General features: G+C 41.9%; 1 protein-coding gene across 1 annotated transcript in view; it reads right to left on the bottom strand.

The window, feature by feature from the left end:
• Nucleotides 1-208: 208 nt before the first annotated feature.
• The window catches only part of JAG1 (jagged canonical Notch ligand 1), a 37,362-nt gene continuing 11,133 nt past the window's right edge, over nt 209-26,437 (bottom strand). Inside the window, exons 3-26 of the mRNA XM_063331279.1 lie at nt 25,012-25,063; nt 19,289-19,543; nt 18,233-18,293; nt 14,156-14,286; nt 13,723-13,842; nt 13,146-13,259; nt 12,493-12,606; nt 11,558-11,671; nt 11,108-11,154; nt 10,403-10,576; nt 9,751-9,901; nt 9,055-9,219; nt 8,460-8,573; nt 7,700-7,813; nt 7,476-7,589; nt 7,235-7,351; nt 6,694-6,721; nt 6,492-6,577; nt 5,550-5,663; nt 5,214-5,323; nt 4,892-5,128; nt 4,456-4,587; nt 3,837-3,987; nt 209-3,051 (exon numbers count right to left, since the gene is read on the bottom strand). Coding sequence (XP_063187349.1) covers nt 2,594-3,051; nt 3,837-3,987; nt 4,456-4,587; nt 4,892-5,128; nt 5,214-5,323; nt 5,550-5,663; nt 6,492-6,577; nt 6,694-6,721; nt 7,235-7,351; nt 7,476-7,589; nt 7,700-7,813; nt 8,460-8,573; nt 9,055-9,219; nt 9,751-9,901; nt 10,403-10,576; nt 11,108-11,154; nt 11,558-11,671; nt 12,493-12,606; nt 13,146-13,259; nt 13,723-13,842; nt 14,156-14,286; nt 18,233-18,293; nt 19,289-19,543; nt 25,012-25,063 — 3,273 coding nt within the window. The 3' untranslated portion in view covers nt 209-2,593. The remainder of the gene's footprint in view (nt 3,052-3,836; nt 3,988-4,455; nt 4,588-4,891; nt 5,129-5,213; nt 5,324-5,549; nt 5,664-6,491; nt 6,578-6,693; nt 6,722-7,234; nt 7,352-7,475; nt 7,590-7,699; nt 7,814-8,459; nt 8,574-9,054; nt 9,220-9,750; nt 9,902-10,402; nt 10,577-11,107; nt 11,155-11,557; nt 11,672-12,492; nt 12,607-13,145; nt 13,260-13,722; nt 13,843-14,155; nt 14,287-18,232; nt 18,294-19,288; nt 19,544-25,011; nt 25,064-26,437) is intronic.

Genomic DNA, 26,437 nt, shown 5'->3' on the forward strand with positions numbered 1-26,437 from the left:
TGATGAGGAATTATTGAAGTGGTCAGCTGAAGCTAATCTTGTTGACTTCCCATTCCGCAGGCAGTACACTGGTGATTCTCCAGTACTTAAGTTATGTGGCACGTGATTGTGAAGAGTAAGAGCAGTCCTCCTTTCACGGCAGTGCAGCGCAAGTTAGAAATCGCATTTTAAAGTGAGTTTGAAATAAAAAGTAACACTAAATAGATTTTTGCCAGGTTTTTTTTTTTTTTAGACAGCTGTAAAAAAGGTACAGAAACAGAGTACGTCTCGCTAGCGGATTTTTTACGTGTTCATCATATTCACATCGCAGCAATCTTTATATAAAGTATCTGTATTTGCTACAAACGAAATATGGATGAAAAGGCCTAACCTTGCAGTGGGTTGCTTTAAGCTGAAGTACAAGAAGCAGCCTGACGCTATTATTATAACATTTTTTAATTGCGTTTGTTACACACTGTTCATTTTTCCTTCGGATTTGTACCAGCACCTGACCAAAACAAATTTGCAGCTTCATCACAAAAGTGTGTTAACTAAGACTGTCCGACAGCTAACCCCTACTTCTACATGCAGCCCCTCGTGCGCAGGAGGGGCTGCACGAGTTAAGCATTGAAAGCCGTTGTCTTGAATATTTCAAGAGTGTATTTTATGCTTTACAAAGCACTTTTTGCCCATTAGAAATCAGTATGATCTATGGATCCTTTCCCATCCAGGTCAGCAGTTTGTGTCTTGCCTAGCTACTTAGATTTGGTTACTACCTGGTGGCAGCTCATTGGCCCACGCAAAGTAAACTTGTTGCACAATTCCAGTCACATCATCATCATCCTCCTCCTCTTAGAAGTACATGGAGCTATGTTAGCCAAAAGTCACTGAGAGCAAGGGACATGCTGCTTTCAAACCCCTTCAGTTTGAGTGAGAGCCAGAGGGGACTGTGTAATCCTCTAACAAAACACCTGACTCCACTCAAATCGGCGGCAGGTCTTGGAGATGTAAACCGGCACCTGCCCCTGGTTTTGCACAACTCACTCATGGGGAGTGCCTCCGAGCTCAATAATCTCCACGCTCTTTCATGTTTTCATACAAAAAATTTAATAAATATTACTTTTCAAGATTTATTGCCAGGAACAACACATCAAAGATGCATTTTCATATAACACTAATATCACAATACAAGGTATCTTCGTGATCTCAATGGTTAACCACTGAGATTACTATGTTTATAAGCCTTTTGATCTTAAACGTCGTAATAGCACTTTGATTTCCTCACTTGTTAAGGCGGGCAGTGTAATCTATGGCAAACCTACACAGTGATCTTACTGGACATTCTACTGTTCAAGTATTCAACAACTAGCTTATTAGAATACTCCCTAAATGCAGTAGATTACAAAAAAAGTCAAATCTACAAGTGGTTCAGTATTACATATTCATGGTGAGAAAAAAAAAATAATCAGAATTTACAAAATAAGATTGCTGTGTTTCCAACTTCACACGCTAATCTGATATTTTAATTACATGCAACCACTCACATTTCATCTACATAAAGTAATAGCTCAGTTTTGTTCCCTTAAACTGCTTCTTAGCAGATTATCTGCCTGTCACTCGTTTTTCAAGTCTAAAGCAGCAAAAAAATTTTCTAGTCTAATTATCTAAACTGCCTCAGTCAGTACTTACAAAGAGTCTTAAAGTGATACTATGGAAGGTGTTTCAAACGTTTGACATTTGTACAAAAACCAGCATCAAGGCATGAAAGCCCATCCTATTAAAAATAAACTATTTTAGAACACCTTAGTTTTGGCATATAGGCAACATGTAACAAGAAAATAAATTCAAAATAGAGAAGCCACAAGCTTACAATGCTATCAAAAACCTTCAACTCTAAACACATACATATAAATAAAAAGGAATGATATTTTAAGGCTCTTGATTATTAAGTTAATAAATCAAATATACACAGTGATTAATAAAAAAAGAATTATTTACATATCTATACAAACTTCTATTTTTGACACATTTTCCTCTTTAAATTCTTCATTTACCAGCAACTGCTGACAAGTTCCCCCCACCCGCCCCCAACAAAAATACAATAAAAAAATAAATAATAAACTTATTTTTGATAGTTGCTGTGGTTCCGAGCTGCAAAGGCACTTTCAAATACAGAACTAGTTGTACGTCACCATAAAACCAATATACAAAAAACTCAAATTCAATAAATATAAATAAAATGTATTATTCTAAAGAAACTGTATAAATCGGGACATCTGGCAGAAAAAAAAAAAATTAACACTAAGGAAGAGTAATAAGGCTATGTAATACCTTATGAAACGTTTCGGTGATGTATCAGCTACAGCTGAATTTACATGAGGGCACTTTTGACTAGTTTTGCATAGATGTGAAATGCAGCACTTGGTATCCCAGCCAACCACAGCAACTATCATTGCCAGTGTAAGCCAGCTTGTCAAAACTTAAATTAACACAGGGATTCTAAGTAAATAATAGCCTTAGACTCAAATATTACACAACAGTTTAAGAACTACAAGCTCTTGAGTGCCTTTATAATGATATTTAAAGGCCCTGCATGGCAGCACCCCACTGTCTGCTATACGATGTACTCCATCCGATTTAGGCTTTGTGCACTTTCCAAGTCTCTGTTGTCTTGTTTATTTGTCCAGTTCGGGTGTTTTGTAGGTGTGCTGTTGGGGGGCTTTTCATCTCTGTCTACCAAAGTGTACGCTGGCTGCTTGGCAAATCGGGCCTTCTGCTGGTGTTTGTCCATGTCGTCTTCCTCCACCTCTGAATTGTGTGTCCTTATTTTGGCAATTTTAGAGTTTTTGTTTTCATAGTCTTTAATCGGGACAGTATTTGCTCCGTGTTTCTCAATGGGGTTCTTTATCTGGTTCAGCTGCTCCCTTACGTTGTTGGTAGTGTTGTCGTCGGAGGCCGTGTGAGTATGGCTGCTCTGCTTTCTGCGCTTTCGAATACACCAATAAAAAACAGTTACCAGGCAACAGATCCAGGCTACTGTTAGGACCGAGCTCAGTAACGGCACCAAGAAATCTGGAAGAGATACGAGACCGGTTAAACCTGCTGCAAACCAAGCGTTCCACTCAAGGCTTTCTACAAAGAAAACAAATCTCAGTTCTTAAGCCTGTGGTTTTTTCACTGGGGTCCGGACAGTAGCATAAAGATAATCTCAGCTCTTTTAGAATACAGGGTGTTTACAGTGAGTTTAGGACTCGGGAGTACTGTCCGAGAGCCCTCACGGAAAATGTCTTCCTCATGTGCACAGAGCCAGTCACGCTTCACGCTGCGTTCCCAGCTCCCAGAACATCTCCCAGCCCGAGGGCAGTTGGCTCCGTACCCACTGCGGTCATTCCTCTCTCCACCGGTGACTGTCAGTAAGATGCCAGTGCACGCCTGGCGCTACGTGGAAAGCTAATAATGCAGATTTCTGACCTGAACATTTAATTCATCCCATTTGGACAGTGGCATTGCCAGGTAAATACATGGAAGCTTTCAGAGCCAGGCAGCACGACTTCACTAGCTTTCTTCTTCCTTACTTCTCCATGAAGGGGGCTGAAGAGTGGCAGCCCTTTTAACCTTTAACAGCTTAGCCCTTTTAGAGCATTTTCAGAACTGTTCACTTTTTTTATTTTTTTTATTTTTTTCAAGTACTAAGATCCTGGTGCAAAGCCTCCTTCTTGTTCCCAGTTAACAGGGCCAAAAGGCAGAGGTTCTCAGACTCGCTGCAAACCTCAAGAGTGAGAAAAGCTTCACCTGCTTTGAAAAGCTGCTCTAGTCATGGCCAGCGTACGAGTTTCTGGAGAGAAGGAAAAGCTTACCTGTTTTGTTTTTAACTGGTCGCCGTTGTACTCTGACTTCCGCAACTGCAGCGATCAGCGTGTTGTTACCATCGCGCTTACTGACAAGGTCAATAATCTTATCCGTGATGTCTTTGATTGGGTTTTCATCTTCCCCTATATCTTCTGCAGACTACAGAAGAAGTCATACAATTAATGCCAAATGCCAGATCAGATGCGTGGGTAATCTGCTATTTATAAACTTTCACAATCAGTTAAGGCTCTCAGTAATTTTAATACTTAAAAAAACAAAACACGCAAAAAAACCCTGCTGTGGGCAGAAACCAATGCAGAATTTCTGTCTCCGTCTTTAAAAAGAAGACAAAAAAAATACCCCAAACAAACCCAAAAGCGGTGCTCAAGAGAGTACAACAGAAGAATGTTTTACTACCCCTGCTACAGTTGCTACCAGATGGTAGCTTTCAGGTACGCACGTGTAACCAGGATTTCTTCCCTGTTCTTAAAGGGAATTGGGATGGAAACTAAACCATGAGAAGTGCTGACAGAGCCAGGCATTAGGATTTTTATGAAATCCACATGTTGCACACGTATCCAAGCAAACAACTACGAAGACATTTAAAAATATTCCAGGAATACTTACAATAGCAACATGTATTTCATTATTTGCCAAGTGTGAAGGCTCACAGGTAATATAGATGGAATATTCAACAGAAACATTCTTCAGAATATTCAGATTCCTCAATTCACTGCAAATGTGCTCTGTGGTAAGCCCCTGGGGGATACAAAAAAAGGTGTTGGTCTTTTTTAAATATATATGCACACAAACACACAGAATATTTTTTTGCCCCGAAGTAAGAGTTTTCAAGGGAAGAGGAGGTGAAATTCCCTCCAAACCAGCTTTTGTTCTTCTCATTTAGGGTAGAAGTCTGTGTTAATCCTTCTCTACCTTCTGTTTTCTTTGATAATAAGGGAGCATCAGCTTCTACTGTACTTCTACCAGTCAAAACAGTTGTTTCCTGCTGCGGGAAGCAAGCACGCACGTGCCACACCATGGAGAGCTACGTTCTGCTACTTACCGGTGCCATCATTTCTTTATTAAAGGTAAAGGTGATGTTGGCACAGTTGTCTTGGTAGTAAGAATCAGAATTGCATTTGGTCTTCACGGGCTGCTGATTCGAAGGCCAACATTCCCCCAACGCAGCACAGGGGTGCGTGAAGCAGTGGTCTTCTTTAACAGGAACACAAGCGTGTCCAGCTGGGCATTCGTTATGACCTTTGGCATGTACAACACAAGGTCGAGGACCACACCAAACCTGGAAGAGAATAAATAGTGATAATTAACTGCTGGTTACAGGACAGAAGACAGTATAACCCACCCAAAACACAACGCAGCTCTACCTTAGAACAGGTGACTTTCCCGTTCAAACACTGACAGGTATTACAGTCGTCATCCCACTTAGCCCCATCTGGCATCACTCGAACGCTGGTAATGCAAGGCCTTCCTGTAACTGGAGAGAGATTGAACAGAATTATAAACTTAAAATAGGAAAAAAAAAGTGAAAAACCCCCTTTCCTAAATTCATCCAAACTTAGTGGTAAGTTTGCTTCTCCAATAAAGAGACTTGCTTTAAAACAACAACAAATAACACCCCACCACCACCAAAAAAGCCTGTTAACATGCAATTACACAGATCTTGCCACAACTATTATGACCAGCTGTGACATCTGGAATACCTTCTTGGCATCCTGGACCACTACGACCCGGTGGGCAAATGCAACGGTACCCATTAATCTCGTCTACACATGTAGCTCCAAAGGCACAGGGTGAAGACTGACATTCATTGATATCTATGATGGGAAGGAGAGGAAATAAAAGAGTTAACTCTCTAGCACCCTTCTATTTTGTCAGAAAAAACATGAGAGATTTGCCTACTGGAGCTTTATGTTCATTTTCTAGTGTCTACTCAGAGACAGATTCTTACTAGCAGCACCAGCAAAATCTCAGAGCAAGCTCTTTGAAGTTGCTGCTGTGTGGCACTAAAAGATCAAAACTTGACCCCTATGGCTCCTTCAGCGTTTCAAGGGCAAGGATGCATTCCCTCTCGCACAAACACACTTCCTCTCCTTTGACATAGTCCAGTTTTGCCCCCCACTAGATTCTTCAACCGGTGAACAACATTAAACCCCTTTCCAGCTGTACTGCTACTAAGAAACTTCTATTTCCATGGCTGTTGTTAAAATAAAAAAAAAAAAAAGAAAAAAAAAGACTGTTAGTGTCCTCCTACCTGTAATTATTATTAAATTACAGGGAAGTGCATGCATCACCTCAGGGCTTGTAGGTGGATTATTAATTGACAAGGTTTTTGGCTGGCACGCTTTCATCTCAGGCAGAAACCTGTGCCACACAAGTACATCTAACTGGGCAGACTATCCTGAAGGGCACTTTGCCCACTCAGATGAACCAAGAGGTTTCGGCTCTAGCTCAATGAACTTTAAGATTTCTTTAATTTTCAGTGCAATTCCTTTCTTCCCCACATCTGCTACAGATCTAGGTAGGGATGCAGAAGACACAGCACATCTATCATTAATCTGATCTACCACTTAATTAAGATGATTGTCTTGCAACAAGAGTCAAGCGAGACGAAAATCACGGCAGAGGGCCATTGAGACACTTACTGATCCTGCAGTCAGGGCCTGCGAAGCCCGGAGCACATTCGCAGCGGTACCAGTTGTCTCCATCCACACAAGTGCCACTATTGTAACTATAACGAAAAGTCATTATATATGTTAAAAAAAAACTGCTACAGATGAAAAGAATCTAGAATTCTAAAGCAAAAAAAAAAAAGCAAAGGATGAAAGATAAACATATTAAACTCACCAGGGATGAGGACTGCAGTCGTTTGTGTCTGCAAAGACAAGACAGACAACATTAAATATGCAAACTTTGGCTAACACAACTCTACTGCCAGTAAAGAATGATCAAAACTTCCCCTAATGCCCAAGTTACACTTAGCTCAACTTTAACAAAAATATGCTCAAATTCTCCACTAAATTGATTCCAGGCTTCTACCACAAAATTTGTTAACTACATTGTGGAACACATGTACACAGGAAGAGATCCTTGTAAAGAATCTAACAAGGAGCGGGGGGAAAGTGGAAGCAGACAGAGCTGCTCGTAGAAAAAGAATGTGGGACAAAACAAGACGACATCTGTCTCCACTTAGCTCATTTGCAACTTTCTCATGCCCAGGTCAAGGCTCTATCACATAAAGTCATTAAAAACAAAGATTCAGGTGATGCTAAAGCCTACATCAAACAAGCTTTCCCTTCTGGTTTCAATCTCGACTCCAGGGGCGACAGGATGAGCCAATGTTCTCATCATGCAACACTCTGGAAAAGTTCAAGCAGAGACGACTTACTCTGGGTGCACGTGGGTCCTTCCCAGCCCTCCTTGCAGACACAAGTAAAAGAATCCCCGCTGACCACGCAGGTACCACCGTTATGACAGGGGTTTGGCAGGCAGCTGCTGTTCCTTGCTGTAACAGAAACAAGATTTGCCGCTAAGTTGTTAGAAAGCTGCCAAGAGCGAGCCAAGAGGAAAAGCTGAGGTCACAGATTCAGCGCTGCATCTGCTTCCTGGCGATTATACGGGGTATTTACCTATATTACAAGTGGCTCCTTCCCATCCTGCAGGACACATGCACTTGAAAGTGTCCCCCTCGTCATAACACGTTCCTCCGTTGTTGCACGTTGCCTCATCGCACTGGCTGTCACCTGTGAAGAACCCAAACTACCCTTAATATCAGGGCTTTCATAATGCAATGCAACAAGTTTAAGCAGCCTAACAGAGCACGCCTGTTATGTTTTGGAAATGCTGAACTTACGGGAGTGGCAGGTTTTTCCTTTCCACCCATTTTTACATTCACAGAAGAAGTCGTTGACCAAGTCTCGGCAAGTTCCTCCATTGTGGCAAGGGTTTTTACTGCAGTCATTAATATCTAGATACGTTAAGGAGAGAAAACGAGCTAAGCAGTGTTTACAGAACTGACACACACTTAATGCTTGAAAGGTGCATGTCCTGTCCCTAATTTCGGCCTGTGTTTCAATCATGGATTAAACACTTAAGTCAGTATTTTAAAGCTTTAAGCGCTGTCACAGAGATGAAGAATATTCCACCGGTTTATTTTCATTTTGTTTGGCATCTTCTTTCAGTAAACAAGAAGTGCAAAGGCCTGTTACATAAACTACCCTACCAGTCAGGGGATAGGAGCTGAGTGCTCACTCCTCCCCTGTTCCCGAGACCGACAAAATACAAGTGCGATGTGCAGATGTGCCGTTCTTAAAGTGCTGTGTACTAACGCTAAGGGTTTCTTACAGGAAGTTACCCAAAGGGTAGGGCAGAAAATTGAACAGGAGGAGAGCCAGGTTCTACTTCCAGTCCAGCTTCCTAATTTGTGTTTAGTTCCTATTCAAAAGCCCGGGACTCAGTGGAAAAAAAGGTGACACCTTGTCCTCTGCGGCCTTTGCAGCAGAGTTTAATGTTGAATTGGCATTGGTCACTATCCTCTTAAAGACAGTACAGGCCATCCCTTCCTGATGTATTTCCAGGAGATCTTCCTGCGTGCTGAAGAACGGTTAACTTACTTGTTTCACAATATGTTCCTTCCCATCCATCACTACAAATACATTTGTAGGAGTTGATGCCATCGATACAAGTGCCACCATTTTTACAGGGGTTGCTCTCGCAGTCATTAATATCTGCAACAGTTTGGGGGGGGGGGGGGGGGGAGAAAGGAGAAAAAGATTAAATCAAACTAGAAGTATCATCTTGCTATTGCAGACTGTTTTGAGAGGAAGGGTTATAAGCAAGATGAGAAATAGCTGAAAAACAGCACACAAAGTGATGAGCCTGTCACTCAACAACTACTATTAAAAAAAAAATAAAAATCAGGAGTCCTTAAGATCCGTGTTAAACCCCACTGTTAACTACCTCAGATCTTGTATACATAAGGTTTTTAAAAACATACAATTCAAGGCCAGAAGGTTCATTACTGTGAACTTTCCCCAAGGCCTAGCAAATTCCAATCTGCCTCGCCCAAGCAGGATATGAAAACTTAAAGCAGTTCCAAGGTTCACTGTGTTACAAGAAAGAAACCTTAAAGCGGTCTGGGGGGAAAGGATGGAATCTTATTGCAAAAAGAGCAGGGGACAGCAAAACATTTTCTCTCTTATCTCTTACTCTCGTGACAGTAGGTGCCAGTGAATCCTTTGTTGCATTCACAGGTGAATTTTCCACCTGCTTGGCTCTTGCATTTTCCATGAGGACCACAGACGTTTGAAGAAATATAACGAACTCCTTCCGGTGTGCTGTTAGAAGCTACTGCCACAGTACAGCTGTCAATTACTGTAGAAAAAGCACAGACCCGCGTGAGTATTGCCCATTCTACTTGATTTCTTAAGCTAAGAGCAACATTTTATTTTAACTTTAATTAATCCAGTAATGGACATTTAAGAAGACAGGCGTATCATAAAATCATTCAGGTTGGAAAGTGACCTTTAAGATCACCGACTCCAACCGCAAACCACAACAGCGCCAAATAAGCTTGCTGCTTTAAAATAAAAGGACTGTACCAAGTGTTTGCGCATCAAATAATCACAGCATCTTATCTGAAGATTGCTGGACCACATTTGTGGCCAGCAAGGCAGGTTATTTGCTACCTGTGTTTTGTGCCCACGTTGACATAAGACTGTCTCATATTTACAAATAGTACTCATCTCCTACAAACAGAGGCACGAGGCACAGGGCAAAATTCAGCCTCTTTACACAAAGGCTGCTCCACTGACTAACACCATTGGAGCTGCGTTGTGGCTTCAGCCAGTGGAGGGGCAGAAACTGTTGTCAGTCATTCCCGTTCACCTGCAAGGTAACACACACCTTCACAAGGAGTTGTGCGGCAGTGATCTTTCAGGTGGGAGCAGTTCTTCCCTTCGTAATCTTCAGGGCAGTTACAGAAATAGTCCATAGCAAGATTGAAGCACTGGGCACCATTCTGGCAAGGATTTGGCTCGCAATAATCTATGTCCAGCTGTAAGTAGTGCAGAGAGAAAAGGGAAATAAAAAGGTGGGGGGGAAGAGAGGGAGAAGGCTGAGTGAAACAGAAGTTTTATCTTAGCTTTCCCTCACTACAACAGGCAGACATTGTGGAATCTGACCTTTTTATCTGCTGCCTCAATGAATTGTTCATAATGCTCAGAGTTTAGTGAGACTTGCAACTATTTCAGCAGACACCGCTCTTGATATTTAACAGCCACTGAAAGTTAATCGTTAGCGCGCAACAAAACCCGACACGCAAATGCTTGCGGTCTGTTTAACAAAAAGAATCCTCAGCAGCCCGTGAGGGTTTTTCGTTGGTTTCTTTTTTCCCCCCCAATATATATTAATCAAGCACTTTCTTGGCAGACTGACAGCGATATCAAGTACAACTTTATACTATGGTTCACTGGATGCAAGGCATTCGGTGTACAGATCCTGAGTGCTGGTAGAAACACCGCTGGCTGAGGGCCTGCCTTTCACCCATGCTTCTTACCTGACAGAGGTTTCCTGAGAAACCAGCGGGACACAGACATTGGAATCCATTGATTTCATCCTGGCAGTGACCCCCATTCATGCAAGGGTTACTTGCACATTCATTGATGTCTTTCTCACAGTGATCTCCTGCATAGCCAGGTGAACAGATACACCGATAACCATTAACCAAGTCCTGGGAAGGAACAAGAAAGTTTAGAGTTAAGGGGTTTTTTTCCTCCCTTTTGATACATTCTTATTAAAGAAAAAAAGAAAAGAGAAAGGTGACAGTCCAAAAAAAAAAAAAAAGATAATCCTCTTACTATATCCAATACCAACATAAGAAACTAGCTCGAATTAAAACAAAGCAAGAATATTTAGGGGGAAAAATACACACAGACACACCAGTACTGGCTTACGTTCTTAATTTCCAAGCAGGATACATTAATCCACGTTTTGAAGTGGAGTATCTACATTTACAGTAGGTAGTTTGCACAAAAACCAGCCCATTCACTGGTGACACCGGCAGTGAAAATGAAGTCATTTATTGCAGTTATATTTTTTACCCCGACGTGCTGTAGCATGATACAGCCCCTCCTCCCAACTCAACGAAATGACAATTTATACCAGCTAATTGCTATTTTCCACACTATTTGTGTGTAGACTCGAATGTTTTCATTACTGTTGCAAGTCTCACGGAAACCAAAATAAAACAAGAATGGCTTACCCGACAGGATCCTCCATTCTGACATTGTCCACGACAGTCGTTAATATCTGTAATAAAATTAGCATGGTTAGAAGGCAAAAATATATTTACACTAGATACAGAGTTCAAGTCTCTCTGAAACTGCAGCTAGATAAACCTTTTGTCAAGTTTCCTGCATGCCTTCCTTGAGATAAGGTGGTTATAATGGGTGGGAACCTTTCGTGATTCTTCTACTAGTGGCAGTGAAACTTCACATCATTGTTTTAGTCCCTTTATCAGAATATAGCTATGTTATGGGCTAATGAGTTTGATAAAAATGTGTATTTTCATTCCACACCAACTACTCCCTTTCTAAAAACATCAACCGCTGGGATTCCGCCTGATACTTAAATCTGAGCTCAGAACTCAGTGGCATAAATACATGTACACACACGATCGGCCTTTGATAAGCCCAAGGATACGGACACTTACTTATATCACAGTTGTGGCCAGACCAGCCAGTAATGCAGTCGCAATAGTAGCTGCCAATCAGGTTCCTGCAGGAGTTGGCATTGACACAGGGTTTGCCCTCACATTCATTCGCATCTGAAAAAAAAACCCAACGTGAATGGCCAAACGCAGGGCTTGTAGGGCAAGGGACGGGGGGAAGCCTACAGCTGGTTTTCACAGCAATAATCAGCAGTTCATTCAGATCTAAGAGGAACTTGTAATATACAGCATGGATTAGCGTGACTTGAACAAACAAAAGTTAATCATACATCAGTCTCTTTCAATTTCTCTGCAATTAGAACATACAGGCTACGCTAATTATTTGATAATTACACAGCCACTCATTAAGAGCAACTTTCACCCCCCCCCCCTCCACACACATCTCAAGGGAGCATTTTGAAGGAGGAGGTGCTACAGCCTGGTCATTGGGATTAGCGTGGTGTGTAAAGAATGCAGACAGCTCATTCTTCATGAGATCATCCACATTTTGGAACCCAGCTGTGAACTCCTTGGTCTGGAGGAGTTGACATGGCTGAAGAGATACAGCAACTTTCTCACAGGCTAAAGGAAGAAATAGATGTGGGGGTGGGACTGGAAGGCATACACATGCACCCTCTCCACTTCATTTATGGTTTAAAGTATGTCTGTTTGGCTTAGTTAACTATTTCCTTCAACTGCATCAGCAAAACAACAACAGAAGGAAGCCATTCTCTGCTTAGAGACTGTCCTAGACCCCAGTCCTGCAAACACCAGCACTTACTGCTCTCAGTGTGCCAGAATACATCCATAGGCTTCGGAACCATCAACATGCCTAACACAAAGGGCACAACCGCCCTTGCCTGCTGCACTGTGATCCCTCTCGCATTTATCTTCCGCCGCCCAGAGCGACACTGGATGAAGAGAAAAGCAGTTCTCACCTAGCTGGCAAGTTTTGCCAGTCCACTGAGGTGGGCAAACACACTTAAATCCATCAACTAGATCTTGGCAAGTTCCTCCATGACCACAGGGATTTGGAGAACAATCATCAATATCTGTAAGGGAAAGTAAGGAGAGGCTTAGCTGCGTTCCCAAACAGGCAGTGTCAGTAACTGAGAAATTTGATTTGCTGCTACTAGGATTTGCCCCGAGGAACAGAAAGACAACAGGACCTCTGCTTGGAATTTCTAGGTCTACTCTGATTTCAGCAAAAGTCGCCTTTAAAAATAATAGTAGCGTGAAAGGGGGTTCAAAGCACAGGGGAAGCAGTTTACACCCATGGCCTTTTTGCAAGTGGAAGTCAGATTTTGATCCAGCAAGTCTCTCAAAACGGTATTTTAACAAAGTTGCCAGAATGCTACGAAAATTCAGTGTCCTGCTTCTTTCAAGAAGCCTTTGGCCATTCTGTCCCTTTGCATTTAACAAAAACCTTGGCATGAAGAAGAGCGTGCACCACGGTATAAATGGCTGCCAAGAACCAACACTAAAGCTGGGAAAGGTTAAGCAGGCTGCCCTGTAAGTTTATCAGGGATTAGAAAGACTGATCTAAAGCAGCAAACTAGCACATTTTAAATTCAATTTTGAAAGGACTTACTGTCAGTGCAAGTTGGTCCAGCCCAGCCAGGCGCACACACACATTCAAATCCTGTAGACGTCTCTAAGCAGCTTCCTCCGTTGTGACAAGGATCAGAGAGGCAGGCGTGCTCCGCTGCACCGGGACAGAAGGACATCGCGGTAGAGACTATAGCAATATCACCAGAAGCCACCCCCTGCTCCCTCCACGCGCTTCTACTCTGGACACACCATCATTACTCTTGATGTATTGCACTCCTGCGAGAGCTGTGGATCAAAAAGCTACTAGCCAGCAGGAAGTCATCTTCTGTGCTAAAAACTCATTAACGCATCGACTTGCACCTGTTTGAGGCAGAGCCAGACAAGGTAACTTGCAGTGATCTCTCCGGTGAGCAGAAGGCTGATGTTCAAAGATATCAGCTGTTCATGAAGAAGCATGAACAAGCAAGTCTTGGATCTTTATAGCCAGCTCTGACATCATAATTAATGTTAGAAATTGACTTTTCCCCAACCTCATAAAACATATCCCAAACCAGCCACTAAAAGCTGGCAAGAATTAACTGCCAAGTGGCGGCTCAGTGGCTGCATCAAACACTTACCGATTTCACAGTTCTGTCCCGAGTAGCCCTCAGGGCAGGAACATTGGTATTTATCAGGGCCAGTGTTGCTGCAGGTACCACCATTCAAACAGGGTGGGTGCGTTCCACAGTAGTTCAGATCTGCAAGAGGTGAGGAGCAATAACGCCACGGTTGAGAAAGAACAGAAACATCACCATGTGCACGCTTTGTTCCATTATTCTACAGCCTTTCCAGGATACATCCGCACACAAGAGTAGGAGAGGGAGAAATTAAGCACATATGCTAACAACGCCAGAACAGCAGAGGAGACAACACTAAGTAGCTGAAGGACAAAAAACTCCCACCATGTTTCAAGAGGCCGAATTACTCAGTCTCGGATACACTCTCTTCTTGCTAAGTCTGCCAGCGTTAAAATTCAAGTGTTACAGTTGGCTCTCCGTAAGATTAGCATACCTTTGTCACAGAGCTGACCACCCCAGTTGGTTTCACAGAGGCATTGCCATGGTTCAATGCAAGTGCCATGGACACATCCTGGGTGTGGAATGCACTTATCACAGTACTGGCCTTGCCATCCATACTGACACCTTCGTTTAAGGAAGGAAAAAAAAAGAAAAAGAAAAATCAGAACAGGGAAACAAACCCCAACCCCGTTCAAATTGCTCTGTGTACATCGAGTGTGGAGCTCCAAAGCTTGGAGAAAGACTGGGGAGGTGAGGGAGATGGGCAGGACGAGGGGAGGGGAGAAGCTATTCAAGGTTTGTTTGATGGTTTCTTGTAAACAAACATTTTAGTAGTTTTGCCAAGGTCTCCATAGCCAGCCTCCTGACAAAAGAATAACTGTTCTGAGAGAACCAGCATGAGGCCATTCAGCACAATAATACTCTTTTGGAGCCTCATACAAATGTGGCAGAGAGGGTGGGTGTGCACTACAAATCAATCTCTGGACTTTGACAGGGTGCTTTATAAATTGAAGGGGGGGGAAGAAAAAGTCAGTGGAAACAATAATTATCCAGAAATCCTCATGAATACAGGGTTCCAGGCATTTCAGCCACGCTGGCTTTGCAGGAAGACAAACAAAACCATAAAACCCAACTCTGAGCCCTCGGCAAGGCAGCGGCAAAGCATTAGGAGTTCTCTGCTCTATCGGAAGCTAACCTTATTCTGAATTAGAAGATGTAAGAGCAAGTATGGACTGGGCCACAGTAAGAGATGAAAGAAAACAGCACGCATCAGGATTTTACACGTGTTCCAAGAAGATCAGTTGTCAGTGTCTTTCAGAGTTTGATTTATGCTAACTTCTTTTCAGGAAATAACTAAAACATATCCAATTCTGAGAAACTTTAATTTCACGTCTGGAGAATGATTTATTATTATTTAAATTATTTATTGCCGCTATCAATGAGCTAGCCGAATTCCATACTTAAAAGGAAGATGTTCTTTTAAAGTAAAGCCTCCTTAAGGGAAAGCTCATTTTGGCTTTCATTTAGTTCTCACTAGCAAGGCAGACCAAGGATTCTTCAAATTAAAGTGGATCTATAGATAGAAACAAGGAAAACAAGTTGAAAATGAAAAGCAAGGGTTTGTTGAGGTACTGTATTTCATGAACAGATCCTGAGAGTAATTGATCAGCAGCAATTATGCACTAAGCTGTCACTAAATTATGAAAACAAACCTCATCTGCACAGAAGTCAGCTAAGCTTTCTATTTATAAAACCCCCCACCATTCTTCTGCTGGCAATTTCTTCTCATGGGAAAAAGCTAGAAGGATCTATCCATTGGGTAATCTCACACAGCTAGTGGTAAGGCTGACTCCCCTTCTAAAAATCTCAGGTGACAAACCGCATCTTAATTAACTTTTTTTTTTTTTTAATAGCTATTTCAATAGCAGCCTGTTCAAAGTCAATGGGAAATTCTTATTAGTTTGTGTGTTTTTTTAAAAAAAAAAAAAGCTTATGAAACTTATGTGTCTGTGTGTGCAAAGAACATGAAAGAAAACCAGATCGGGCAAAACAACCTCTCTCTAAAGTAGCTCTTGGAAAATCCTTTTGTATAGGGAATATAATAAGAATGCACAAAAATAAAAATTTAGGAACATACTCTCTTAAGGTGTTTTTGCATTCAAAGCAGCTTGCCTGTGAGCTCGCACACAAGCAAAACTAAGGGACCTCACCTGCAAAACCAGGTATCCAAATTGAGATTTTTACTCTTTTCTGCCAAATCAGAAGGGCTGGGGTTTTAAATTTTCTTTAAAGCCAGTGTAAAGAGAAACAAGTAATTAAAAAAAAAAAAAAAAACCAACAAAAAAAAAACCCAAACACACAACACACACAGAGGAAGAAACCATGAGCTTTAGAGCCAAAGATATGATGTGCTTCAAAGTGTAACAAACAAAATTGGTTAAGGCTATGGGCATTTAAAAAAATAAAAAGTTAGATACCAATTCCAGAAAAAGATTCATGGTAATAATTCTTGTTTAATAATATGTATGCAGCAGTTTCTCATGAGAAATTTAAAGTTAACTTTCCTTGTATAGTGATTCATGAGTAAATATGGTTTTGTTGGCTCGCCTGCATTAAAAGAAAGTGACTCGCACCAAAAGGGAAAAGGATATTTTAAGAATGTTTGCGAGTTGTCTATTGTACCAGAACCCAGAGCAGTTTCTGCTGGGATGTTATTTTTATACTCTGCTGCATTTGTAACATACAGGCTATATGACTCATCAAAACTTAAAAGAAAATGGAATCTTGTTTCTGTGTTCACTTTAAAGATATTGGTCTAACTTGGCAAGCAGAAGTTATCTGAAAGCACCAGAAGGACAGCATTGTTTCAAGACTATGCAAATCAAGTGTGGGAAAGTTGCACCTTAAGTAAATAAGAGCACTAGTGCATGTCTGGGCAGTGAGTGGGAGGTAAGAGACTTAGAAAGAGAAAGGAAAGAAAAAAAAATAATCTGGAAACAAAGCCTGTTGTTCTGACTAGGAGACAGCAACCCCTACAAGGCATGTTTATTCTGATGACAGAAGCACAAATCACTGGTAGCCTTGACTGATACACTCCTCTCGCCATCTGGCCCCCCGATACTTCCTACCACTTGCTAGGCTTTCTTCTTTTTCTTTTTTTTTTTTTTTTTAATTAAAAAAAGATTTAGATTTGGTGTTCTGGGGGTTAACCAGCTTATATCAGTGCTGCTTAATATTAAAATCACGGAACGTAAGCTACAACAGTCCATCTTGCGGCTTGACTTTCACTTTGCCATGTCTCTTGTGCAGGATGAGAAGTTACTTCCTACCATACTTTCAGAATGTTCCTTGATGATTTTTTTGGTTCTGGTTTGGTTTTGAAGCATAAATTAGAGGGACAGAGAGAAAGAGTGAAGCACTGTGACTATTTCGGCTGACTTCTTATACAATACAGTCTGTCCGACACCCCAGATTTAGTTCTTGTTTGAACTACAGCTTATCTAGAAAGAAAAGCAGCCCGCTTCATGCAAGAGTTTCCAGCAATAGAGAATCCACCAATACGTTTGTTAGGCAGAAAAACTACTTTCCATTCCTTTCAGGCTTCTGAGTTTTATCCGTGAATACCCAAGCTTCACTTTTTACCCTTCCTACAGAGGATCAATATCAACGTTTTGTAACCTCAGAAGCGCTCAGTTCCCTATCGCATGTCAACAGATATAATAAAGGGTTGCATGAAGCAACTTAACAACCAGTTTGTTGATAAAGAATGTCCACATTCAATATCCATTAACCCTCTATTAGTAAGTCAGAAAACTTCCCTCTGCTGTATATTTTGAGGCATTCCAAATATTTAATTGTTGGGTTACGGATAAACTCTGCTTTTCATTGTCTCCTTGCCAGGACAGAATGGGCTTCAAAGCACGGGAGCAAGATTCTGCGTTCATCGGAGCCTACTGACAAGATTTCATCCCAGCTATTAACCTCTCAGCACTCAGAGCCTGGCTCACAATGGTAAAGGAACGGAGAGATTTAACTAATCCCATTCTAAAGAATGCTTGACTTTTGCCTACTGATGGAAGAAAACGGGGGGGGGGGGGGGGGGGGGGGGGGGGAGGGGAGGGGGAGGAAGGGGGAAAACAGTGAAAAGGAGAAGAGGAGAGAAAAGCCACAAGCTTTTCTGTGTACTTCTGTACTTCAAGCTAGTAGTTGAAAAAGCCTATTAATCAGGCTGTTGGAAAAAAACCCATACCCACAAAACATTTGCACTATTTATGCAGAAACAATTAGTTAGTGCTCATTAGGCAGCATTCACACGATTTATCCCACACCTCCCTTCCCCCCAGTGCCACCATTTCACAAAGCAAAAGCTTCTTAAAATTATCAGTGCATTAAAAGCCTGCTCCCCCCTTATTCTGGGCAAGTCAGCATGAATAATGTGCCTTGGTCAAAAACATGACTCCAAAAACACCTTCCCTCCCCAATCCTATTGTGTTTAGCATCATCGCTTGTGTAATTATCTGGGGGTGGGGGGGAGGGTCGGGGGAAACAAGGAGAGAGAGGGAGCATTTACCTGCACTCTCCTGGAATTGTGCAAGAACCGTGCTTGGGGCTACATCCCTGACGACAAATAGCTGTTAAAACAAAACAAAACAAAAAAAAGAATAGTATCAGCATGCTGCCCGCTTCCTGCATCTTCACACTCCTGGGAATGTTTTAGTTCCTAGCCAGCACTGTAATCCTACTGAATCCAAGGGTTTAACAAGTCTGTCGTATCAAGTCTACTGGAAGGAAAGCCAAGGTAGGTGGCTCCCTGTGCTAGGAAACCTATCAGCTAGCTTTGCAGAGGAATTGTCCCTAATGCCGTTCAAAGAGTTGTTTCTATGCAAGAGAAACCATCTCGCCTGAGAGAGCTCAAGCCTCTGAGTCTACAGGTGTCCTTTCTCTGTCTTTTGCAGGTGACCCGTCCCACTCTCCCTGGCTTTACATCTAATTCAAAGCAACTTTTAACTACTCTGGATTCACTTTGGAGCCCTATCTCTGAACAGACAGGATATTCAGGTGAGCAAAGATTCAAATTGCAGGCAAACTCAGTCAGCAAGACACACTGATAGTCTGTTCCTATTCAGAGTGCTGCTTTCTCCTTCTGAAATTACCTAGGAAGTTGCCATTCCCTAATAAACATGTTAAACATCATCTCAGGTAGAACAAACAGCCTGGGACTTTTCACACACCAAAGCTTTACGCTTGCCAGGTCAGCTCTAAAACAAGTCTCTCCTTCCTGCTTGTCTTGAAGTTCTGCACCAAAGGGGAAATCCTTTTTGAAGTCAGCAGAAGAACTCCCATTGAAGTCAATGGGCTGGGTTTTCTTCCCAAGGGCAAAGATGTGGATAATCAGAGAAAGAACACATCTTCTAAGTGCCCGGTACTTGTCAGGCCTCTCCAAGATTTTAAAACAAGGCAGAAACTAGTCTTCTCCTGCCCCTAGCTCTCTGTGTGAGGAGTTCGTCGCTGTCCCATCAGTCCTGTTGTCTGCACAAACTGACCACTGAACTGCAACCTGGATACGATGCACCCAAATCCTATCCGAGCCTGCTGATCATTTAGGGGTTGAGCGTTCGTCACAAACCTTTGTTGCATTCTGGTCCCATCCAGCCTTCCAAGCAGGTTTTGTTGCCGTTCTGGTCACAGGTATGGTGAGTGAAGAAGTCATCTCTCGGTCGACAAAACTTGTTGCAGCCAAAGCCATAGTAATGTTCTGCACAAGTCACACGGATTTGATACTCAAAGTGGGCAACTCCTGCATTATGTTTCAAAGTCTGCCACTGACGGCTTGGATTGATCATGCCAGAGTGGGATGCCTTCTCAATAATGCGATCGGGATCTAGAAGTCAGAAGAGATGTCAGAGTTAACACTTCGTTTGGGTATCATTACCTCCCACACCACAGCGCTCTAGCGTCGCAGGCAGACTCTCTGAGGCAGCCAGTTGGTTTTATTAATTTTCTGCTTTAGAAAGTAAGATAAGGCTGCCCTGGAGCTACAAACCATTAACTGAAACACACATGCAGCATTATCAAACTGAACAAAGCTTGAAATCAAAAGGGACTGATAGGTTCCTGCCAATCACTTATCTCTTTTGCACTGTAAGGACATCCAGTAAGTATCATACAGTTCACGATTAAAGAAAATTCAGCTGCTTTTACTTCTAGCTACAATAGATTGGTACATAATGTGGTTTTCCAGGCTTCTCCATTAATGGTACGAGTTTTGTTTTTAACTGGAATATTTACAAAAACATCGCACTACAATAGCCTAATAAAGCAATGTCACCACAAAAGGTTTGCAGCTTCCTGGGACTCTGGTGTAAACACAAAATTGAAAACTAGCAACTCTGGCATTCAGTCGACATCAGTGATCTCACAAGCTTTTGGCTGAGAAATACCGTGGAAGTTCTCTCTTCAGATGTTAGCTGACACTGAAAATTCAAGACTACCAGAGCTCAAAGCAGAGAACTCGAATTACTGCATATAGATCCCTCTTCTCGCTACGCAGCATTTCAAAGTTTTGACTTTCTACTTGACATTTACTTCCAGCAAAAGTCTTCTGGCTTTTAGAGCCCTACAACTGTCTAAATTATGGCTTGAAATAATAATATTTCACATTAGCTCGGAACATTGTATATATCTGTGGTATTTCACTTTGTAGTCCAGGTCTTGTGATTTAAATGAGCTGACACTGCCTTACGACCTGCTGCTAGCAAGCACTTGACTGCCCAGTAAAAGTTTATCATAAAACAGCCAAAATATCCTTGCAGACGTAGTACAAAACCAAAAATAAGCAGTACCTGGGCTACACTGTTCTGTATACAGGAACATAATCCAGCGACAGAAGAATTTTCGGTAGAAGGGCAGTTTGCCAATGATGCATTAGGAAGCAGCGTGTGAAGTACTGGCACATTTGAGTGTTAAGAATTAAAATGTAGTGATGTTCAGCTTGTTCTTCCAACAATTACAAAAGAAAGTTTGGGGATTTTACATAAGGCAGAACTGAAGACTAATGAAGTTGCCACATAAAGCTTAAGATGACACATGGGCAGTTTTTCATCTAAAATACTTTTAAATGGATTACCAAGGACCTTTGATTTGTAGCTTTCAAGAAGAACATCCAAACAGGCTTCTCAAGCCTCAGATAGCCATTATCAATTCCCCACTAGATCCCGCCTGCTTGCCGGCAGTTTTGAATAAAGTCAGGTCAAAGCGCTTGCTGCACAACCACAGAAGAGTGTCGATACACAGACACTGTAAGCATTTCCCTATTTTGGGGGATGTTCTTGCCTTGAGACTACAGCATTCATTAAGTGTTTACAGTGTGAAATTAAGGGCAACAGCTTCTTATTCACCTTCTGGTATTTCTGGTTCTATAATATTTTCCATTTAAATCAGTTTTTATTATTCATTGGCACTAAGCCCCCAACCCCACATCTATGTGTAAGACTTTGAAACGCACACAGGCCTTTATTAACTTAAATCCCATTCACAAATAATGTAGATGCCTAAGGACTTTTCCATACTGGTATATCCAGAGCAATATCATGTCCTGTACTGTGCAGGTGTAAGGCTCTTAGATCTCATCAACAAGATTACTGACTAATTCTAAGAGGTACTTAAGCAGATGCATATCTATTCGCCTTGAATGGGGCTAGTCAAGCGATTATAGTTCCACTCATGCGTGCTGGAGATGGCTTTGCTGCACTTGCCAAGATTACACCCCGATCTACAGCACAGTTGGAAAGCAAACGCATTTCCCCAAATACCGACTCAGTGCATAAAGACATCCTGTTTCTTGCGAGTAAAACAACTCTAGCCTTTTCTCCTGTAAGTGGCAGGAGAAAAGGGGAGTGACACTCAATTTAGTTTTGCAAACCCCCTCCACACACACACACTCACTCTTGCTCTTCCAGTCTTTTCCTGTTCCCCGTTGGGAACATACCACTGACAGCTATTTCAGTCCTTGGCACCAGAAAAACCAATCGCCTTGGAAAAGAGATCTTTCCTCTTGCCTCTGCTCTATCATTCCTCCCCTATCTGCCAGCTCATTAGGAAGCATGTCCTTGCTGTACGCCTATGACATCTCACTCCAGCCACCGGCTCTTTTGAGCCCTTAACCACAGGCTGAACTCAAATGGAAACATCCTTATTAGTCTGCTGGACTTTATTTTTGTTTTTTTTTAAGGACACAGATGAAAACCAGCTGCAATTTCACTTTAGATCATGGCTAAAATGCTTTTCATTTGATACACATTGTGAAGCTACCACCAAACTTTTGAATTCAAGTAAGGTCTCACAGACTTAAAATCTCTTTCCATTAGCCATCACCCACAGTTTTCACAATGAAGTATTGGCATGTTCCTTCTTGTACAAAAATTTCTCCACCCTTCCCTATTCCCACCTGCCAGTACGCCCTTACACAAGCGTGCTGACCCAGACTTCAGGGAAGGCATTGCAACAACTCTTCCATTCTTAGCCCGCACCAACAACGTTTTATAGTAAGCAATCCCAAAGCAGCAGACTGGTTAAGTAAATAAAAAGCAGCAGTCAGCCAAGGCTTGAGGGAAAGCCATCTTCCTAACTCCCCTGACATCATCTGACTCAGGACGCCATGCTTTGATGGGAAGGTTAGAGGAAACATTAACCAATTAGAAATTGATGAAGCGCAAGAGAAAGGCTTTCTGTACATCTTTACACTCCGCACTTTGCTGTCAGAAAGTTGGTTGGTTTCATTCACTTTTTGTGGCTACACTTCAAAGTTCTTAATCCATCTTTTTATTCCGTGGGCAACTGTATCAGAGGTTTTAGGCACAGGGAAATTCGCTATTTTGACTGCCCACCTTTGCTTTTCAGTGCTCCTCCAATTTCTGGAAATTATAACTACCCATCATCAGGGAGCAAACAACAACACAAAAAAAAGCCCAGACTCCTCTGAACAGTTTGTGTGGCCAAGGACAGCACAGTTATTTTTGAAAGTCTTTGTTTCAGACAACTTCCAGCTATGGCTTGGTTTACATTGTGCTGAAGTCTCTTATGCCCGACTGGAATTCACATGCAACCGATACCAGTAATTTACAATAGCTCTTTGACATAGTTTGAGCTGCAATGTCAGCCCCATTAGCTTTATGTAAGAAGCGACAGTAGCAAGATGGCATCTAGACAAGAACCAGAGTAAGAAAACCATTTAAGTTGAATCTTGGCTCCAACAAAGCACGATTCTCATCAGCTTCAACAGGGCCAGAATTTAACTGCAAGCTACTCTTGGAAGTGAGACAAGAGAGAGTATGTGGTAAAGGGAACGTAGGAGGAGTGGAATGTAGAGGGGGGAAGGAAGCATCCACTCTAGGATCTCCGAACAACTGCATTGATCAGAGGATGCTAGAGCTATTGAAAAGTTACACAAAGCCTACTAAACTAATTTTATTTTTTTGAGAGAGCGCTCTCACAGAGTCCTTACAATTCAGTGGTAATCAGGGTGAAAGAACATTAAAAAAATACAAAAATAAACACTCATCACTCTATACGATGACAATTGTTTAGTTCTAGTGATTTCCTTAACTAGTTCTTCAAGACTTATTCTTCAGCTATGGGAAAGCTGACTGTAAGCAATGCGATGCAGTACAAAGGAAAAGCTTTGTGCAGTAGAGTGACTGAAGTGACCCACAGAGGGGTATATGACAGCAAAGCTAGAGCAGGAATGCAAATCAGGAACATATGTAGGAACATGTCTGCACTTGGTCAAATGCACTGCTGAGAAATGAGGCAATTTTGTCTGAAGACAATTGTACTTCCAGAACATGAAAGCAAAGAAAGGGTTCATTGTGTAGCTTTGGAAATGCAGTTGTTTCATGAAAAAAGATGAGCTCTAATAATAGTAAAAGTGGCAGAGACCCAGTCTGAAAAAACTCTCAGATCCTACTGTAAACAAGACCTTCATTTTGAATTCAGGCATCTTCCATTTTTAATACAACTCTGCTGCTGTAGCAATCTATTTTCTGCGCCTGCATAAAACACTCCATAGCTAAGAAGTCCCCTAGTCACCGCTCCATGACTGTGCCGGGGTAGGGCCTGAAATCGCAGGTACTGCAACAGTGCTGAACGTGGCAGGTTGTAAAGCAAACCGTGGCTATCGCGGACAGGTCACATCAATCGTTTGCAATGGACAACTCTTCTAGAGCTAAGAACTAATAGGACACCCCATGTATATTAAAAATAAATAAATTAAAAAGCAGATGTGTGCAGAAAGGTTCCCAGGCTCAAAGGCCATTCCTAAGCAGTGTACTCTCCACCCATTAAAATATAAAACCATAGTACTGTGCACATTTCTACAAGGCCTTTCTTTCGTGAAGCATGAAGTCCATTTCATTACTGTGCGGCTGTCAGCTGGCATTCCAAAGCGGACTACAAGAAGCTGCTGTAAGATTTGTGTAAGATGGGCCCCAGTGCTGCCGCTTCCTTGTTAAAGGAAAAGGCTTGTTGTGTCAACAGAAAGTTTATGAGTTCAGATTCATACTTTCTCCTGTGGCTTTTACCACACACTATTAAAGCCTTAGATTGAAAATAGAGCTAATTTTGCCCACCTACTTCAGTAACAGCAGAACAGTTCATGTGCCAAGAGACTCTACACAGATTCCTCTAGCCAAGAGGAAAAGCTTAGAAGAAAGTTTCTGAAACCAACCAAAGACATTCCAGGCAAAAGATTCCCACCCTTGATTTCCAGCCAGCTGTACCAGGTGGTGTCTGGTACATGTTTTTCAGCCCCTGAATATAAATCCCTAGACATCCAACTCCCAAGGAAGAGCTGGTAGAGACTCCTGTTTCTCATCTACAGCCATTAAAGTCATATCTATACCAAGTCTTATGGAGATTTTTATTATTTTTTTTTTTTTAAAGCAGCATGTTCCGTTTTGAGAAGCACATAGTTTATAGAGAAGTCCCAAGTCAACAAGACTCAGGCTTCCAAATATCACTCCTAATAAAAAATAAATAAATCAAAACAAAAAATCCTGAAGAAAGCCCTTGGCTTTTATTCTCGCTACGGAGAAAGAGGGAATTAACAGCATCTATTTTTAGGCATCAAACTGTTGGTGCCTAGGCGAGCAAGCTACTCACCCTCTACAGGCAATATGAGGGAAAGAGGCTGCTGCAGAGCCTGGAGTAGTTGCTCTGAATTGTTGTCTCGGGGAGAGCTCTACCCTCTCCTCATGCCCTACTTGCAGTGGGCTGGTTTGACTACCAAAAGCCTTTCAATGGTCAGGAAATTGAGGTGTCCAAACTAAGTAAACCAGAAGAATGAATACTTACTAGTAGAGTTATCATTGTAATCCCATGCCTCAACGAGCAGTGTGTAGGATCTCTGCAAAAGAAAAATAAGAGTTAGTTTCAAAGCCACACGTGACTGTACGGAAAAAAAAAATATATATAATTTTGAAAACAAAAATAAACCTGGTCTCTGCCCTAAAGTGGAATACTTGAAAACATAAATAGGTAATAGATTATCCTCGAGACAAACATGATCATCTTGAAATCCCGTAAGCTATCTTATCCAGTCTGACTTAGAGGACCTTTCACCTTGGATAGCTCATCTTTGTCATCATTAATGCATCTTATGTGCTTAACCAGGAAGTACAGCCTTTGACACTATGCTGTAGCCACCATAAAGCATGTGTGGAAGAATTGCCCATGGAAGAGAGAAAGCACCGAGCTAGCACAGCAGCATCAGAAAACAAAGAAAAAAAGCCCTCCGCACACCCACCCTCAAAAACTGCTTCAAAAGAATTTTAGTTACAGAAAGGTAGCCATGATGTCCCTTCCCCCAGCCGTCCTGAAAGCAAGAAGTGTTGCTAAGATTACTGTGCTCTGCCTTGACAGCACAGTCTCCAGGGACTTTGCTTTTCAGCACCCCCTTTGAAAGCTTTGTCTGCATGAGGGCCATCGCAGCTCCCACAAGTATCAGGTAACGGAGGGAAGGACCGATGGAGATGGGAAGGGGGCGGTGAGAGAGAAGCACTGTAAAACAAAGGCTAAGATCAGTCTGTTGGGAAGAGCAGGGAAAGGGAAGACGCACTATCCACCCCGTGTCACATTTACAGACGTACTAATCTGCCAGCGAGCTCGCTAGCACTCCAGTAATAACAATCATCATAAGCATAAACTAACTGAAGTGACTCCATGGGTTGGAAAGATGCCAGCTATTACATCTAAGCCACCTTTATCTTCAATCCTCACTTGAGAACAAGAGCCATTAAAACGTCTTCTCCTCCCCCAGCTCTGCTCAGAGATATTATTATCCAGGCTGTATCTTTCAAAATTGCCATTTACCCAGCCATATACAAACTTACAGAATGATTCAAAAACAAAACATTCCCTCCCCCAAAAAAGCTGAGGGACAGCAAGAAAAAAATATGACTTGAAGAGTAACAAGTATAATAATAACTATAAATGAGGCAATAAATGTAACATCTTTCCGGTGAGCAGAACGATAATTGAACAAATAAAACTCTCCATTAAGGATTTTGATGCTTTGCCATCAAAGCTGTGCATTGTAAGGTTTACTGCTTCTTAATTGTATCTGCGCTTAGTTACAGCCTGCTTATTTGTGGTCTGCAGCGCTTAACACCTTTTCTGGAACAGAAGCCAAAATATAGTTTTGAGAATAAGCTGCTACAAGGTGCAAGTGTAAGGCAGACCTCAAATTCCTTAAGAGGAGAGGAAAGGAGAAAAAAAAAAA

The sequence above is a fragment of the Chroicocephalus ridibundus genome, chromosome 3 (assembly GCF_963924245.1).
Source record: "Chroicocephalus ridibundus chromosome 3, bChrRid1.1, whole genome shotgun sequence".
Taxonomy (NCBI): Eukaryota; Metazoa; Chordata; class Aves; order Charadriiformes; family Laridae; genus Chroicocephalus; species Chroicocephalus ridibundus.